This window comes from Mus caroli, chromosome 8 (assembly GCF_900094665.2).
Source record: "Mus caroli chromosome 8, CAROLI_EIJ_v1.1, whole genome shotgun sequence".
NCBI classification, from domain to species: domain Eukaryota; kingdom Metazoa; phylum Chordata; class Mammalia; order Rodentia; family Muridae; genus Mus; species Mus caroli.
This window is the reverse complement of record NC_034577.1, coordinates 68,835,737-68,853,765: the sequence shown is the minus strand read 5'-3', so window position 1 is coordinate 68,853,765 and position 18,029 is coordinate 68,835,737. Positions and strand designations below refer to the sequence as shown.

Genomic DNA, 18,029 nt, shown 5'->3' with positions numbered 1-18,029 from the left:
TGTGTTTGTTTGTTTGTTTGTTTCTCTGTATAGCCCTGGCTGTCTGGGAACTCTCTCTGAAGGCCGAGCTGGCCTTGAACTCACAGAGATCTGACTGCCTCTGCCTCCTGAATGCTGGGAGTAAAGGCATGTGGCACTGCCCCCTGGCTGGTGTAGGGTTTGATAGAGGTGGAATAAACATCTGTCCTCAGAGTTCTGAAAGAGAATAATTTTAATTTCTGTCTTGCTTCTAACGGTTTCCTTGTTTAGATCTTGTGTGTTTGCCTCTCTTGACAACGCATCATAAGTGTCATAAAGACCGTATGCCGCAGTTCTCCGGCCATTTCAGTCTGACGAGCATATGGGTGGCTGTAAGAGGAGCACTAGCTTTTCTCTGGTTTGTAGGTGTTAATTGGATTTTGAATCTGCTGCGCTCCTTCCCAGCCTTGCTGCCTGCAGCTCTCTGCTGGGAACTGCTCTTTCCTGTGTGCCCTTGCTTCCAGGTAGAGGGACCCATGACGCTCTGATAGCCTGATTCTAGGATGAGCAGTGAGGGAACCTCCCGACTTTGTTGTACAACCAGGGAGTGAGCAACTTGGAAGAAAGCAGTGTGTGTGTGTGTGTGTGTGTGTGTGTGTGTGTGTGTGTGTGTGTGTGTGTAAGGGTAATAGACCCATGTCCCTTTCAAAGCAATCACAAGCTGCAGCAATCCAGTCTGGAGTCACATTCCTTTCTCAGAAGTGGAGTTGAGGAATGTCCCAGCATCCACAGACTTTACACCCCGTAATCTGAGACCAGCCAAGTGCTTTCAGGACCTGGGATTGAGAGTAAACTCTATGTGACTCAGCCTTACATGTCCAAATTACAGTGCAGAATTTCAAACTAGACTGGTTGAGGACAGCAGTTGCAAGGTGTCATTTCCTGTTTGTCACTAGTCTCCATGGGCTTTGTAGTGACTGCTTTGGGATGTGGCACTGCCTGGCTCACAGTACTTTACTTTATATGTCTTTTGCCCTCTGTCAGTCCTCAAACTGCATTGTTGCTCCCCATCCCACTGCTGTGTTGGCTGAAGTGTCCCATATGCACAGGTTTTACTCTGTGCGGGCACCTCCACTTTTGCTGCTGAGAATGGCATTTCTTTTTCTTTTTCTTTTTTTGGTTTTTTTCGAGACAGGGTTTCTCTGTATAGCCCTGGCTGTCCTGAAACTCACTTTGAAGACCATGCTGGCCTTGAACTCAGAAATCCGCCTGCCTCTGCCTCCCAAGTGCTGGGATTAAAGGTGTGCGCCACCACTGCCATGCTTGAGCATGGCATTTCTGTGTGAGGTATAAAGTATTCCTTCTGGGGAAGGGGAATGTGCAGTTTGCTGTGTTATAGTTTATGCCAGTCCATGTAGCAGCACATAGAAATCTACCAACCCAGATCTTACTTAAACAACCTAGAAGTTATGTCAAGACATGGAAATGCGTTCCTGCCAGTAGGCCTCACAGCTCTTCCCATCACCCTCTGTATGTCATGGGTAACATTTGAGAGGCCACTATGGTGTGGTAGCTGTTTGTGAGGGACTTTCGGAACCATAGGAAACGCCGGCTGGCATTATGGCAGGAGGTTGGTTCTGCCAAACCCAACCGGGGAAGTCACCTAGTTTGTACTGAAGCCAGTTTTTTTTTTTAATTTTTAATATTTTTATTACATATTTTCCTCAATTACATTTCCAATGCTATCCCAAAAGTCCCCCATAGCGCCCCCCACTTCCCTACCCACCCATTCCCATTCTTTTGGCCCTGGCATTCCCCTATATTGGGGCATATAAAGTTTGCAAGTCCAATGGGCCTCTCTTTCCATTGATGGCCGACTAGGTCATCTTTCGATACATATGCAGCTAGAGACAAGAGCTCCAGGGTTCTGGTTAGTACATCATGTTGTTCCAACAATAGGGTTGCAGATCCCTTTAGCTCCTTGGGTACTTTCTCTAGCTTCTCCATTGGGAGCCCTGTGATACATCCAATAGCTGACTGTGAACATCCACTCCTGTGTTTGCTAGGCCCTGGCATCGTCTCACAAGAGACAGCTGAAGCCAGTTTTAAAAGTAAAGTAGTTGATGTTGAGGTTTGAATCCATGTCTGTATGTTCAGAGGAAGTTACCAGATACCAGCTCATGTTTTTCCATTGATCTCTACTGTGATCTTCGAGACTGTTTTTCTCATCAAGCTTTATATATGAATAAGCAATGACAATAGTATTTGAGGGTAGGTTTTTACTTATACAGTAGCTTATATTCATATTTACACTATGTCAGTAATCCATGTTATGTGAGTGCATTAAGATAAAGGTGCCAACTCCGCTCCAGTGAATTCTTTGGGACTGTTCTTTGGCTATCAATACTTGGGAAGATTATCTGTTGGCATAAAATGCTCTTATTTCCTAATATTTTAAAACTATTGTTATTTGGGTTTTTTTTTTTTTACATTGTGCCTTACAAAGTTTAGTATTGTCATTGTGTTCTAAGTATTTCTTTGTTTGCTTTATAGCTTTCTTAGTAACTTTATTTAGTTTGCTGACATGGGAATTATAAAGTACAGCCTTTTGTTACAAAGTGTCCATTGTCTTGCAATTTTCATCTGCTATAAGAGGATAATTTACAATTTTTTCTTTTGTTATCTGTGGTGGTTGGAATGAGGACTGCCTCTGTAAGCTAAAAAGTTTGAATGTTTGATCCCTTCTTGGTAGAATTGTTTGGGAAGGATCACAAGTTCTCTTTTTTCCCTTCTCCCTAACCCTCCTCCCTCCCTCTGTCTTCCTCCCTCTCCCTCCCTCTCAATGTGCGAGCTTTCAGCTACTGCTCCAGTACCATGCATGCTTGCCTGCCAGCTGCCTTGCTCCTCTCCATGATGGCTAGGGACTCATCCTCTGAAACTAACCAATGAAGTGCTTTCTTTTATAAGTTGCCTTGGTCACAATAATAGAATAGAATGGTGACTAAGACAGTATTGAAGAGTTCCTGGCATTCCTTCAAAAATATTTTATATGATATTAAAGAGAATATTATCCTTTATTTGCTGCAATCTGTGTACGTGTATCTGTGGTGGGGTGGTGACACAAGGGTGTGAATGTATCCATGAGACCACTTTGGACCTGATTGCAGGTCTTTTTTTCTTCATGCTACATGATGGGGTCTGAGTGGAGCGTGTCAAAGCCTGTCACTTGTTGAGCTTTCGGGAGCTAATGGTTGGCTGGTTGAAGCCTCATCTGTGGTTTTATTTCTTTCTCTGACCTTGCTCTTTATCCCTGATAAGTGACCTTCATGTGCCTGCTGCCATTTCCTTTTAGGGGGTCCTGATTACCTAGTATATCTATCCTTTCTTACTGTGCTTTCAGTCTCGTCCTTTTCACTGTAAGCTTGTTTCTTTAAGTCAGCATATTGCTTGAGTTCAGAAATGCACTTGGAGAGTCGCTGTCTTTTAATTGACAAGTCTAATCCATTTTCATATAATTACCATTATGTAACAGTTTCTGTCATTGTATGTTTTCCATTTAATGCATTTGATACACTTTTCTTTTTTCTGCCTTTTTCTTTAAGGAAACAAGCCAGCTTCCACCGTTTCTGAGGGTAGGCTTCTGTCGTCTTGTTTCTAATGCAGGTGTCCTTATCTGAGTCATGGAACCTTACTTCCCTGTTGAGATCTTACACTGCCACTTGCTTCCACAGTCAGCAAGACAAATAGTCTCAGCTGCCTCTCATTCCCCCCCCCCCACACACACACACACACTTTGCTGGTCTTTCCTAGAACTTGCGTCTGGATTGTTTGGGTTACTCCCCCCGTTTCCTTTATTAATGGCAGAAGTAGACTTTACTAACGCTCTGTTGCTTCTCTTGATAAAACGTTGAAGCATTTTTCTATGAGAATAGCAGAATAGTACTTCCAGTGTCAGCCCTTTAGGGATTTTTAATGTCCGAAGATGTTTTTATTACAGCCTCACATTTTAAATGATAGAATTCTTTTTCCTTTGATTCTTTGAAGGCTTGCTGGATTCTGTTCTGATCTCAGTACTATTTTGAATTCTTGTGTTAGACTGACTTTTACATGATGTGTTCTTCATGTTTGCATAAGTTTTCTTCTTTGTATCTGATACACACACACACACACACACACATATATTGGGTTTTGATACACAGTTTCTATGTGTAACAGAGCCCTGGCTGTTATGGACTCACTTTGTAAACCAAGCTGGCCTCGAATTCATGGAGATCAGCCTGCCTCAGCCTCCCAAGTGCTAGGATTAAAGGTGTGCACCACCACATCCTGCATATTTGCCATTCTTGAATTATACAGTGGTGTCTTGCATCCATAGTTTCCCTTATTCTCCCATTTGCTGTCCTTACTGCTTTAAGTGCTTTAAGTATCTCTTCCTCCCAGTTTATTTCCTCTCCCAGGACCTAGATGTTGGTAGTTCTACCTGCTGTGTTGTCTGTATTGTGCATCTCTAAATTATTGACTTCTCGTCTTTTCTGGGCATTCTCACTGTAGTCACTCCTGCTTAGCTATGTCCCATTACCTACAAAATCAAGGGGAGGTTAGTTATTTTGGCTCATGGTTTCAGAAGGCCGGGCTCTTAGTTGATTGGCCCTGTCCACCTAGACAGATCATAATGGTGGAGGAAGCCTGCAGCAGAGGACAGCTACTGATATCACAGGGAGCCAGGAAGCAGGAAGTGGGTCAGAAGTCAGAGCTAGTCCCAGAAGTCCTGCCCCAGTTAGGACTGCTAATCTTCCAGCTAGGCTGTCTCTCCTAACATTCTCAGAACCTCCCCAGAATACTGCCACTAGGTGGACACCAAGTGTTCAAAACTCACCTGTGGGAGCATGTTCTATATTCAAAGCATAACACTATCTTAATTTCCCTTTTGTTCTTACAAGTTCAAGCTCGTAAGTCTTTGTGAAGGAAGGAGGGTGCCGTGAGTGTGCTCGCAAGCATGCACTAGATCCACGTCTCTCTTCCTTCTCCTTTGCGGTTTTTTCCCTCGCTGGAGCTGGTGATTCAACAGTTTCCCTATAGGTTTGCCTTAGAACCAAGCTTGGCTAGCACACAGCTAATGGAAAGGTGGATGTTCAAATCCAGTGCCTTGGGTGAGTGGATTTACTGCAAACTTTTTGTTTGAATGTAGTGTGGAGGGTTTCATACTGCGCTTCTGAGAAGCCACAGGATCTGAGCACTGTCAGGTCTGCTGGGCATGATGAGTCCTGGAACTGTTAGCTCCTGGCTTCTGCAGTCACTGACCCCTGAATATTTCCTTTCTGTCTCTGTTGCACAGAGACAATGGACGGGTAAACGTGTGTGTGTGTGTGTGTGTGTGTGTGTGTGTCTGTGTGTGTCTGTGTGTAGTACTATCTAATTAATGCTACTCAAATCAACCCCTTCAGCGCAGCGGCTGCAGAGTCCTTGCTACCCACCCCTATGTTCTGGGTTCCCGAATGAACACACACACACACACACACACACACACACACACACACACACACGTCTTGCCACTTACAAACCTCCACATGGCAGATGTACTTTCCAGTAATCCCAGCTCATCACTTACTACAGCCTATGTTCCACCTTGGCTGCCCCTGACCCAGACTTGCAGCCCTCCTGGGCCACAATCCCTGGCTCTTACATGTTGGCTGTCAGTCTGTCATGCACTTCTCAGCTGTGTCAGCTACTCCTCTCCTGGCATGGCAGCTCTCTTCCTCCTCCCCTCCTTCCTGAGGGGGTGGGGAATCATCCTAAAAGTCCCACCTCTATCTCCCTGCCCAGCTGTTGGCCACTGGCAACTTTATTTACCAATCAAAACCAACTGGGGGAGAGGGTAGGGACCCTCAGTGTCTTATATGTTCTTCTGCAGTTTTGGGGACCCAATTAGCATAATGCAAGCATTAAACCACACCCTCAACATTTGCATCTTCCTCTTTTTGTTGTTACTAGGCGTAAGTGGGAGAGAGGAAGATTTCCATATAAAATCTCTTGGCTAGAAAAATTCCTGGTTAGCTTTATAAGAAAAGTATAGCTGTGTCCTTGTGGCTAGAGTTACTTAGTTCTCAGCAAAAGTTTCTGATACTGGAGATTAGCCAGTTGACAGATGTCTCTGAGGTCCTTTTGACCTAACATGGGGCCCCACAGTGGCAGCCTACAGCTATCTGTGAACTAACCAGATGTGCCACTGTGAGGTTTGTGTAAATTAAATCCCAACAGTAAGTTACATATCTCCCTCCCTCCCTCCCTCCCTCCCTCCCTCCCTTCTGTTCTTACTTGGTTACTATTTAAGAATGAGGAACATGGAGGCACCCTGCTCCTGCAGAGAACCCGTTCCCAACAGTTGCAGAAACTGCAGAGGCTTTGTGGGATCTGTGTCGGGACCACATTCGAGGCTGAGTGAAGGAAGAGCTAAGAAGGGACTCTGGGAACAGTCTGGTTTCTGTACTATTAGGAAGGAGAGGAAGGCAGTGAAGGGTGCCGTCAGTGATGGAGTAGCACAGTGTAAGTCCTGCTCCTTCACACACGCAAGGGGGATGCTGCTGAGGTGCAGGGACCAGATGGTGAGTGGAGAGAACAGAGCGCTATCACTGGGACAGAAAGCAGGAGGAAGAGCCTACCAGAGTATTACAGTTAGCGTAAGTTACTGGCTGCGGTAGAACTTGGTCCAGTTTTCTGCCAGCCTCTGCTTTGTTGATTATGAAAGTAAAATATTGTTCACATGCTCAAGCAGATGATCAAATCACTCCTGGGGCTGTCTCTTGGTGTGCTGGATAGCTTTATGTCCACTTGACATAGGCTAAAGTCAGTAGAGCAGAGAAAATACCTCTATAAGATCAGGCTGTAGGCAAACCTGTAGGTAGAGTATTTTCTTAATTAGTGATTGACAGCAGGGAGGGCCCAGCCCATTGTGGGTGGTGCAGTCCCTGGGCTGGTGGTGCTAGGTTCTCTAAGAAAGCAGCCTGAGCAAGCCATGGGGAGCAAGCCAATAAGCAGCACTCTTCCTTGGCCTCTGCATCTTTTCCTGTCTCCGTTTTTCCTGCCTGCTTGAGATCCTGTTCTGGTTTTTCTAATGATGCATTTATGTGGAAGTAGAAGTCAAATAGACCATTTCTTCCCCTGGTTGCTTTGGTAATGGTGTTTCATCACAGAGGTAGTAACTTGCATAGCAAGTCTTCAGGACTCCAGCTCATTCCTCGGTCCCTCTACACCACCACCACCACCACCACCACCACCACCACCACCAACAACAACAACAACGAATCCTACTGACTAGTGAAATGCACCTGCCTCTGGCATACCTTCCTATCTCAGTTTTAGTGGAACTTTTCTTCTCCCTTCCTTGTCTTTACTGAGTTCTGCCGACTTGCAGTGCCTGAAAGTCTCCTGGATTCAATCTCACGATCATGTTGCTCTCTGCAATCCCTGCAGTGACATCTTTGCAGCTGTAGGTGAATTCAGATGCCCTAGTGTGGTCCCGTTTTTTGTTTTTTGTTTTTTGTTTTTTCTCTTTCTGCCGGGGGGGGGGGGGGCACACTCTAGCCAAATCCAATGACTTAACAGCTCTGAAAGCTGCCAGGCTCTCACCTGTCTTTCAGCTCCGATGTTTCTCTTCAGAGCCTCCGAGTCTGGCAGTAATTTCTCCTTATTCTGTTGCATGTCTCCCACATGTCTTCCAGCCCTCCCACTGTCAGGTTTTAAAACTCGTTATTCTTGAGTCTCAGAGCTCCTTGAGAGAGTCCCATTATGCAAATGCCACCTTTTGCTCTGTTTATTATCAGCTGTCTCCCATGTTAAATGTGAGCACCTTTGGGCTGGGAACTGATTTTTTTTAATTAATTAATTTTTTATTAGATATTTTCTTTATATACATTTCAAATGCTATCCCGAAAGTTCCCTATACCCTCCCCTCTCCTGCTCCCCTACCCATCCACTCCCACTTGTTGGCCCTGGCATTCCCCTGTACTGGGGCATATAAAGTTTGCAATACCAAGGGGCCTTTCTTCCCAGTGATGACTGACTAGGCCATCTTCTTCTACATATGGAGCCAGAGATATGAGCTCTAGGGGTACTGGATAGTTCCTATTGTTCCACCTATAGGGTTGAGAACTCCTTCAGCTCCTTGGGTGCTTTCTCTAGCTTCTCCATTGGGGGCCCTGTGTTCCATCTTATAGATGACTGTGAGCATCCACTTCTGTATTTGCCAGGCACTGGCATAACCTCATACGAGACAGCTATAACAGGGTCCCTTCAGCAAAATCCGTGTCTGGGTTTGGTGGCTGATTATGGGATGGATCCCCGGGTGGGGTATTCTCTGGATGGTCCATCCTTTCTTCTTAGCTCCAAACTTTGTCTCTGTAACTCCTTTCATGGGTATTTTGTTCCCTATTCTAAGGAGGAATGAAGTATCCACCTATTTGTCTTCCCTCTTCTTGATTTTCTTGTGTTTTGCAAATTGTATCTTGGGTGTTCTATGTTTCTGGGCTAATATCCACTTATCAGTGAGTGCATATCTAATGACTTCTTTTGTGATTGGGTTACCTCACTAAGGATGATATCCTCCAGATACATCCATTTGTCCAAGAATTTCATAAATCCATTGTTTTTAACAGCTGAGTAGTACTCCATTGTGTAAATGTACCACATTTTCTGTATCCATTCTTCTGTTGAGGGGCATCTGAGTTCTTTTCAGCTTCTGGCTATTATAAATAAGGCTGCTATGAACATAGTGGAGCATGTGTCCTTATTACCAGGGAACTGTTATTTTAACTGTTAAGTTTTGTCCATGATGTGCCTGGTGAGTAGTCAGAAGGGCAGGAAATTGGAGATATTTGTGGTCGGGAAGGGATGCATGAGACGGAGCAACTTCTAGCCAGTCTTCTGAGAATACATTGAAAATTTTAGATCCCTTATTCTCTGCTGAGTCTTGGAAGCTCGTTTCGTGTCCATGATCTTCCTTGTAACAGAGAGCACATTGCATTTCCCCAAGTCTCTTGATTTTTGTCTGGCAACACACTGCTTGTAAAGAGTTACCAAGCCTGAGACATGGTTTCCACCCTCCAAACATCTATGATGGGAGTTGGGTGGCAGTCAAGGTTAGGCTGTGAAGCCATTGTGTGGCAGCAAAATACCAAACTGATGCTGCTTTCGTTGAGAAAGGAGAGTGTGCAAACTGGTGTTGGCAAGTGTTTGGTGGAGGTCAGGTTTAAGTTGGGTGTTCCTGTTGTCCTTGGTGACTGTTCAAAACAGAAATTTGTTAGTATCATTTTTGTTCTTTCTATTCACAGGACACTTGAGAGTGGAGGGTTGCCTTACTGAAAGAAGTGAGAGGTGAAAAGGATCAGAGCCAGGCTGGGGCTGGGACCCTGTGGTAGAGAGCTCGCATGGCATGTACGGGACCCAGGTTCAGCTCATAGCAAATGAACAATTAAGTTGTCTGCTCCTAGTTCTCAATTATAAATTAATCTTGTAAGAGGTAAAGCTCAGGCTTTAGAAATCACTGAACACACAAGCTTAGGTGAGAACTTGATAATGTACCTACTTGCAAACACAATGATCTGACTCCATCCCAGAGCACATATTGAAAGAACAATCTGGGCATGCTGGCATATGCTTGCAATTCCAGGACAGAGCAAGCATATAGACAGGTGGATCCCCTGGCTTCCTGGCCTTCCAGCATAGACTTTTTTGTGCAATTTCAAGCCTGTGAGAGACCCAGTCTCAAAGGGTCTCAAAGGCTTCTGAGAACACCTGCTGTGGGCCTCCATCTTCCACATACAAATATATTGACAGGCCACACTACTAGGAGAAATTGTGAACAGAATTTTGGGGCATGGCTATCAGCCTGACTATTGACGTACATGATGGTTGTGATTCAGGTTTTTCTTGTTTACAGTGATTTTTGCCCAGTAGACAGACTCATTCCTGGACAGGACGGGGAGAGGGATGTTACTGGCTGGAAACATGGAGCGAGGTGTCTTCATTTGATCAGTCTGCAAACATTCCTTTCCACCCCTGTTATTCTCACCTGAGGGCTCAGATTGCCACTGTTTGGCAGACAGGAAGACAGTTCTCTTAATAGAATGTGGTTCAGCTCGCTGAAAGACAGTTTGTGCTGTCAGTCTGCCTGGGGAAAGGATCAGAGGCAATGTAAATGAGCTTCTGTATCTGGTGGTAAAAACACCCCAGGCATGCTTTTAAAGTAAGACCTCTGCTCTCAGGCTCCTCAAACCTGCTTCTCACCCACCCCTGTTTCCCTGGTTAGAGGGAGTCAGGAGCAGGCTGGTCCCAGACCCTCCACAGCCACTTTTGCTGTGTTAGGCACTGCCCAGGTGACAATGAATGACACTGGAGGAATGGCAGTCTAGGTATCCTTGGCTTCTGGAAGCCAGGAAACCCAACTGCTTGTGTCCCTCTCACTGCTCTGCACCAGGAGATGCCTACCTGGGCTCTTGTAGCTGAGTTCACATTGGTAATTGTCCTGAAGGTCAGCTGTGCTAAGGATACTTAACTTTGCTGTAGACAGAGCCCTGTCGAGAAGCCAATTAATGGGCGAGGTGAGGAGTTTGGTGGACTTACAGTTTGGAGGGATACACACAGTCATCCTGGTGGCATGAAACACCAGGTGGTAGGAGCCCCTCTTAGGTTCAGGTTGGGGGGAGCCCACCTTAGATTCATTGTATCCCCCATCAGAAAGCAAAACCTCATGATCAGGCCCCAGCCATCTGTTTCTTCCAGCAAGGCCCCCCCTCTTAAAGGCTCCATAACAAACGTATCTGCAGGAGAAGGAACTTCACAAACAAGTCATAGAAACTCTCGCCTCCTCTTTCTGGTCTGTGTGTAGTCCAGGCGAGCTTGAACTCACTGTGTATGGAGCCCAGCTTGGATATCTACATGAATTCTCGGCCTCCAAGCGCCTGGAGTGCCGATGTAGCTGTGCAGCACCACACCAGCCAAGTCCCTCTCAGCTCTGTAGAGTGGTGGTAGCTCAGGACACAAATGTGTGCATGCTCGCTCACTCGCGTGCAGAAGAGAACTGGAGTTGAGCTTGCTAGGCACAGGAAGTGCCAGTCCTTCTTTCAAAGGGAACTCCATTCTAAAAAGAATTGAAGCTGTGTTCTGTTGGTTTTGGTTCGCTTGCCTCCAAGTTGGCCCTAATGTCCGGACTGAGTTTCTCCGGTTACATGTTTGTGCCGAAGGGCTATTGAAAAAGTGGCTTAGCTAAAAGAAAAAACAAGCAATATTCTAGGATTTGTGTGGAGGGCAGGACAAGACTTTGCAAGGAGGTGCAGCCCAGGGAGAGGACCTGCACAGTCCACTTTCTCTGCAGGGCTCTCTGATGGGTTCTCTCGGAGCTGTTTCCTTCAACTGGCCTTCTTGTTACACGATGCTACCAACTTCTGTAAACACACTGGAAATCCAATGTCTCCCCAGGCATCTCTGTCCAGTCAGTTATTTCTGATGCTTACTTAATGCCCTAATCTAGCTTTTCCTATCTCTTTCCTAAGACACACTCACTTAGCCTGAGTCGGGTCAGGAGTCAGTAAGATTTATTTTCGTCACTCACTTTTCAAGACTTAAATTCCAACAGCTAGCTTACTCAGGGCCCAGGATTTGTCTTGTGCTTCATTTTGGGAGGAATTGTTGTTTTTCTGAGATGGTTTTCTGAGAGTGAGTTTTCTTCCAACCTTGGCATTTATGTGTAAACTCTGCACCTCAAACCCAGGATGGGGTACTGTGTGTGGGTTCAGGACACTTGAGCTTTTGTTGGCTGGGGTTGTAGACCTCCATTTGCTGCTGTGGTAGCGTTGGGCAATTGCTATGGCCCATCACCAGGAAAATCAAGGCCATGTTAGTGCTGTTTCCCTAGAACTGCTTCCTCTGCAAGTCACCTGGGGAAGTCAATATTTAATAAGTTCTTTGGGCAGAAAGGGCAGCGCTCGGCCTGGTGCCATTCCAGTGTGTTTATAGACAAACCTGGAATCATCATGGAAGTGAGAAGGCCAGCTGAGGGAACAGCTCCTTTGGGAAGTTCTTTTGTGCATTTGCCATGTCCTACAGAAGCTGATAATGTGCACAATGGATAATAAACATAGTTTGTAAGATGGTATAAATCACACACCTCACTAAGGACCTGCGTCTTAGTTGTGGTTTGCATTCATCCCCTGCAGTTACTGCAGGACCCCGATCAGTGACATCTCTTTGGTGTTCACGGGCATGTGGGAACTCCTTCACATCTGGAATGTTGATAAGTTGGACCATTAGAAGTCATATCTAAGGTAGCTGCTTACGTCCCTTAACGTCCCTTTTCTTATGTACTCGGTGTGAAGGAATGCACAGGGACAGGCTCTGATGGCTGTGTGCTACTCTGGCCTGTCCTGACTTTGTTAGTGGCTTGGATCTGGCGTCTTTTTAGGCCGAGCATCCATTGTGGCTACATAAAAGGCACTTGTTTCCCATTCAGTCTGACTAGTTATTTTCTTTTCTTCACTCTTCATGGGGGGGGGGGGTATCATGTATGTGTTAGTCGGCTTTCTGTTACTACAATAAACACCTAGGATAAGCCAGTTTAAATGGAGAGAAGGTTTACATTGGTTCACAGTTTTAGAGTCTTAAATCATGACTTTGTTTTTAGGCTGGGGGGGGGGGGAGCAATAGAGCACATGTGGTAGAGATAGTTGTTACCTCTTGGCTGCCAAGAAGGCAGGGAGAAGGGGTTAAGGTCCCCTTGCCCGCTTTAAGGACCAGGTAAACATTTCAGATGGTTGTACTTCTTAGGGTTTCTGCCTCTTTTCAGTAGTGCCATTAGCTGGGAACCAGGCTGATAACTGATGGGTCTTTGGAAACATTCAATATCCACACTATAACAGCTCTGAGTCTTTGTTTTGTTTTTTCAAACAACAAACAAACAAAAAAGCAAATCCACAGGTGCAAACCTTCCAAAGTGTCCACGCGCTCCCAGGCTGAGCTGGAAAGGTGATTTTGAAGTTAATGTGATTGAGTTCTTTCTTTCTTCTTGGTTGGTTTGAACACCAATGCCTTTTCCCTCTAGGTGACAGTCCCAGCCCTCTCAAGGAGGATCCCCCCAGCAGCAGTCAGGACTCTCTCTCCACCCCGTCTCCCACAACGTCAGCTGCCCATGGGCCTCCTGGACTAGACAGAAACCACCTAGCAGCAGACGGAGGGAACTGTGGAGATGCCGCCGCCACCACGTAAGTTGCTGTGCTCTGGAGTGGTGGTGGAGGAAGGAAAGACATCACGGTTTGGCCAGTAACCACCCAAGCCATTAAATCCCAGGACACAGCCTAACTGGCCAGCTGCCCAAGGGAGGTGGCAAGGCAAAATCTTTGTTGAACATGCCTTTGTGTTTCCTGGCTGGAAGGGGACGGGTGTGGCTTCCAGAGTTCAGGTTGTGGTAGTTTGGGGCCGTGAGAAGGAAGTGTCCTTCCCCCTCTCAGCAGAGCTCCCACTAGTTCTGCAAACACAGGATGGGGGTGCTCACACTTCCATGGGCTGTCTCTGAAGACTGACCTAGAGTTCAGGTAAGTGAGTCTTTGGTTGTTACTAGGTTCACATTCTGTTTGACATCATAGCTTCTTGCCTAATAGAGACTTGGTAACTGACTGATACCTCACTTCGCCTCCTTGTGTGTACATCATCAGCAAATGATACAAGCAGAAAACCTTGAGCTTGTTTGATTACATGGGGTTTTCTCTTACAGTGCTGATGGCACCTGAGGGATCATGGTAGGACAGGGGATACTGAACCTACAGAGAGCATCCGAGGGCTCTGAGGAGACAAAACAGATTTATTAGTCAATCAAATTACAACCAAAATATATTTATAATTCACCCAGAGAGCATTAAAAAATTTTAAACTAAAAATTGCTTAAAATAGATTATAGATAATGATGTCATCTGACCCTAGCTGAGCATTCTGGGGCTTTAAATGGATTGGAAAGCGTTCTTCACATTACTTGGCTTTTTATAGCCTCAGCTGGATTCATATGAAATCATTATGATCTTATTAAGTATTAAGAGAGGCTGGGAGGAATTTGGCATGCTGAAATTTTGGGATGACCTTTAGGTGTCAAAAAGCTGACCTGAAATCAGAGTGAAACTCCCAAGTTTGCATATTCATTTTCTAGAGGTGTGTGTGTGTGTGTGTGTGTATTTATGTGTATGTGTGTATGTGCATTGGTGTGTGCAAAGAATGTGCATGTACACCCCACCCAAGATTGTTTTAATTATCTGTGCTGAGGATTATGTATTGTGGCTTCAATCATGGCTACTGAAATATTTTTGTCACCTTTCTTGTGTATCAGCAATAAAAGTCCCTTTGGTGTTGCTGTGGTACCCAGCGTCTAGTCCTGGCTGCACTAGGGTTGAAGTTAGTCTGTGTGCTTCTTAGTGAAGTCCAGATCCCTAGCTCCTTCCGTGATTGCAGATCTAAGTCAGTGAAGTCAAGTTTAGTTAGCTATTGCTCTTCCATCGTGGTTCTGCAGGACAGTGACATTCTGAGGCATGGAACAGCCATTGCTCAACTCAACACATTCAGGCCCAACACGAGGACAGCATGAGATGTTTCCTTATAAATCAAAGGAAGAGTGAATTCCCCAGCTTCCTATTCATGCACATTTGAAAATGTCGCTCGAAGTACTCTGCCTTGCGAGCCGGTCTGGGGGTGGGGTTGGAGAGCAGAGGAAGCAAGCGGGGAAGGGTTGTGCTGTCATCGAAGTGCATCCCACTCAGGGTCTTGAGCTGCTTTTCTTCTTATGCTGTGCATTAGATAGATGTGGGTGAGAGTCCTTCCAGTGTATGTGTGAAAGGATTGCCTTGGGCTGGGGAGATCACTCAGTTGGTAAAATATTATTTTCTGTGTGAGCTTGAGGACCTGAGTTCAGTCCCCAGAACCCATATAAAAAAGCTAGGCGCTGCCTGCACAGACGGGAAGAAGGGAACGCAGGGCTTGCTGGCCAGGCAGCCAGGCGTAATCGTCCAGTGAGAGACTCAGCAGACAAGGAGGAACAACAATACCTAACTTGGTTTTCACAAGTGTACATGTAGGCATACCTGCATGTATTCTCTCTCACACACACACATGCACACACACACACAGAGGCACGAACACACACTTTACTGGCTTCTATCAGCTCAGATTATCTTTGCTATACAGATAAATGCTTCTTTTTTTTCTCTCTTTTTAAAAATAGGTATTTATTTCATTTACACTTCCAATGCTATCCCAAAAGTCCCCCCTACCCCCCCCCCACTCCTCCACCCACCCACTCCCACTTCTTGGCCCTGGTGTTCCCCTGTACTGGGGCATATAAAGTTTGCACGAACAATGGGCCTCTCTTTCCACTGATGGCCGACTAGGCCATCTTCTGATTCATATGCAGCTAGAGACACGAGCTCCGGGGGGTACTGGGTAGTTCATATTGTTGTTCCACCTGTAGGGTTGCAGATCCCCTGAACTCCTTGGGTACTTTCTCTAGCTCAGTGAACACACTTCAGAACCACCATCTACTCCCAAACTGGGGTGTGGCTCAATGGTAGCATGTGCTAATCAGGCTCTGTTTATTTTAAGAAACATTTTTTTTAATGCCCACTCTCCTGGGCCCCATCCCATGACTATGATCCAGTGGGCCTTAGAAGAGGGTGGAAAGCTTGTGTTGCTAACGGACTCTAAGGTGATGCTTCGTGATCAGTTGCCTGGATCTCTGGGCCTCTTTTCTTGATTCCACCCTGGACTGATGGCGTTTTTCTTTTTTTAAATCCCAATTGTGCTATCACCAAAATGGTTGCCAGTATGTGGAATATGCTGTTCTAGCTGGGCTGCCTTGTCTGGCCTCCAGGAGAAGGAGGCACCTAGCCTTGCAGAGACTTGAGGTGCTAGGGTGTGTGTGTGGGGTGGGGGGATGCCTGGGAGGCCCTTACCTGATTGGAGGAGAAGAGGAGGGGAAAGGCTAGGGATTGTGGGAGAGCATGACTAGGAGAGGGGCATTGAGCTGGATGTAAACTAAATAAGTAAAAAAAGAAAAAATTAAATTAAAAAAGGAATAGCAAATTTAGTGAATGAAAGCTCTCTCTTTCTCTCTCCCTCTCTTTCACACACACACACACACACACACACACACACACACACACACACACACACTCGTTTGATTTTACCAAGGAAGGCTCAGGAGCCAGATACTGGGGTGAAAATCTGCTAGCTCAGAGAGGCAGAGAAAGCGCCCAGCTGATCTTTCTACACTCCTGACATCCCAGAAGGAAAAAGCAGCTCACGGACCCTCTTTTCTCTTTACCTTGTCTTTATGGTCATTCCTGTCGGACGGTACCTTCTCTGCCTCTTGACCTAGGGCTGACTTTAGCTCTTGGATTAAAAATTTGTGCTAGGGCTGAGCCACAACTCCACTCCTTGTTTACAATAAACAGAAGGTCTTGGGTTAAAGGTTTATGCTAGGGCTGAGCCACACCACAGCAAGGTTTTCCGTTCATAATCTTGGGGTTCACAGTGTGATGTCCCTCTGAGGAGTAAGATTAAGGTAAGTGGGCTCTTCCTGTTTTGTTAACATGTTTTTTGATTGACACAAATGGTTGCCTGTCATTATTGTGTGCAGTAGGTATTTCAGCATGTCTCTAACATGTATAAGGTCAGTTTAGATTATTCGTGTGCTCATCCCCTCATGCATCTGTGGTGCAGGGTTCCATATAGTCTGCACTGACTCCACTGACTCCTGAGATATGTAGCTGAACAGTTATCCTGCCGTACTACAGACAGAAGTTAGTCCTCTTGGGCATCTGCTCTCTTAACAGTCCTTAATCTTTGTCCCCTCCCCCAGCTTCTAGTCATGTTTTTGTGTGAAATCATCAATTTTTAGCATACTTGTATTAATGAGAGTATGCTGGTTTTGTTTGTTTGTTTGTTTGTTTTTAATGGTCCAGACCAGCATACTCCTTGGTCTCCCAAGGGCCTGCATGTATCTCCTGCACACTTAGATTTCCTGCTTTAGATAGATCTCTATATGTTTGCTCATAGCCCAACCTGTCTTCAGCATCTAGCTTAATCTTCACCTCCAGGGCGCAGAGTCTCACCATGCAGTCTTCTTTCTTGAACATCTGATTTATCATTAACACAGCAGTGCCTCTGGTTTGTCCTTTTGTTTACATTTACATTTATTTGGTGTGTGTGTGTGTGTGTGTGTGATATTTACTCTTTAATTTCCCTCACTGATAATTATTTCCCTATAAAAAGCTCCTTTGGAAGACCCCATTTCCAATCTGGATATCACCGCATAACTCTTACGCTATTAAGTCTGATTTCTTCTGTCCATCGTCCTTCCATCTGGAGAAAGGCGTCCATCGTCCTTCCATCTGGAGAAAGGCGAGAACCACTTCCTGAGGCTTTCCACGGCATTAGTCTGTGCTTCCTCTTTCTAGCATTTTTCTTTATATTTGTAAATTTGGTTCCCAGTGTCACTTCCTGTCTTTTGTTCTTACCTCCATTTCTACATACCAGATGTGCAGTACCAACTATAGTAGTGAAATGAGCTGATTCAAGCCAGATTAGAGTGTATGTAAACAGTGGTTTGTAGGAAACCACTGGAATGGGTTTACTGGTCCCAAGGAACAAGGCTAGTGAAGTCACAAAGGGGAGAGAGACAGAGGGGAAGGGGAAGAGAAATAGAGAAAAAAGAGGGGAAAAAGAGGGGAGAGACAGAGAGGAGGGGGAAGAGAAATGGGGAAAAAAAGAGGGGAGAGATGAAACGTATGGATTATCTAAAGAAGAGCCTCTGGGGGAAGGGCAGCCCAGCTCCTGGTCTGGGAAGTTCAGGGTTGCGGGCAGGATATGCCAGGTAGAGACTGAGGGATGCTGGGAGAACCTGGAGGCCAGGTCTGCTTTGGTATTTAAAATATGCACCTCAGCTGTTTGTGTAGGGTCTCAGTACCCACAAGTAGGCTCTTAGTAAGCTGATCAAGTTTCTTTTCAGTCAAAATTTCTATGGGGCCATTAAAGCAACACAAAGC

The 18,029-nt window shown here is 45.6% G+C and overlaps 1 protein-coding gene across 6 annotated transcripts in view; it reads left to right on the top strand.

The window, feature by feature from the left end:
- The window catches only part of Arhgap10 (Rho GTPase activating protein 10), a 262,572-nt gene that overhangs the window by 222,053 nt on the left and 22,490 nt on the right, over positions 1 to 18,029 (top strand). For all 6 annotated transcript variants that reach the window (XM_029480512.1, XM_029480513.1, XM_029480514.1 and 3 more), the window contains one exon: positions 13,049 to 13,208. In XM_029480512.1, coding sequence (XP_029336372.1) covers positions 13,049 to 13,208 — 160 coding nt within the window. The remainder of the gene's footprint in view (positions 1 to 13,048; positions 13,209 to 18,029) is intronic.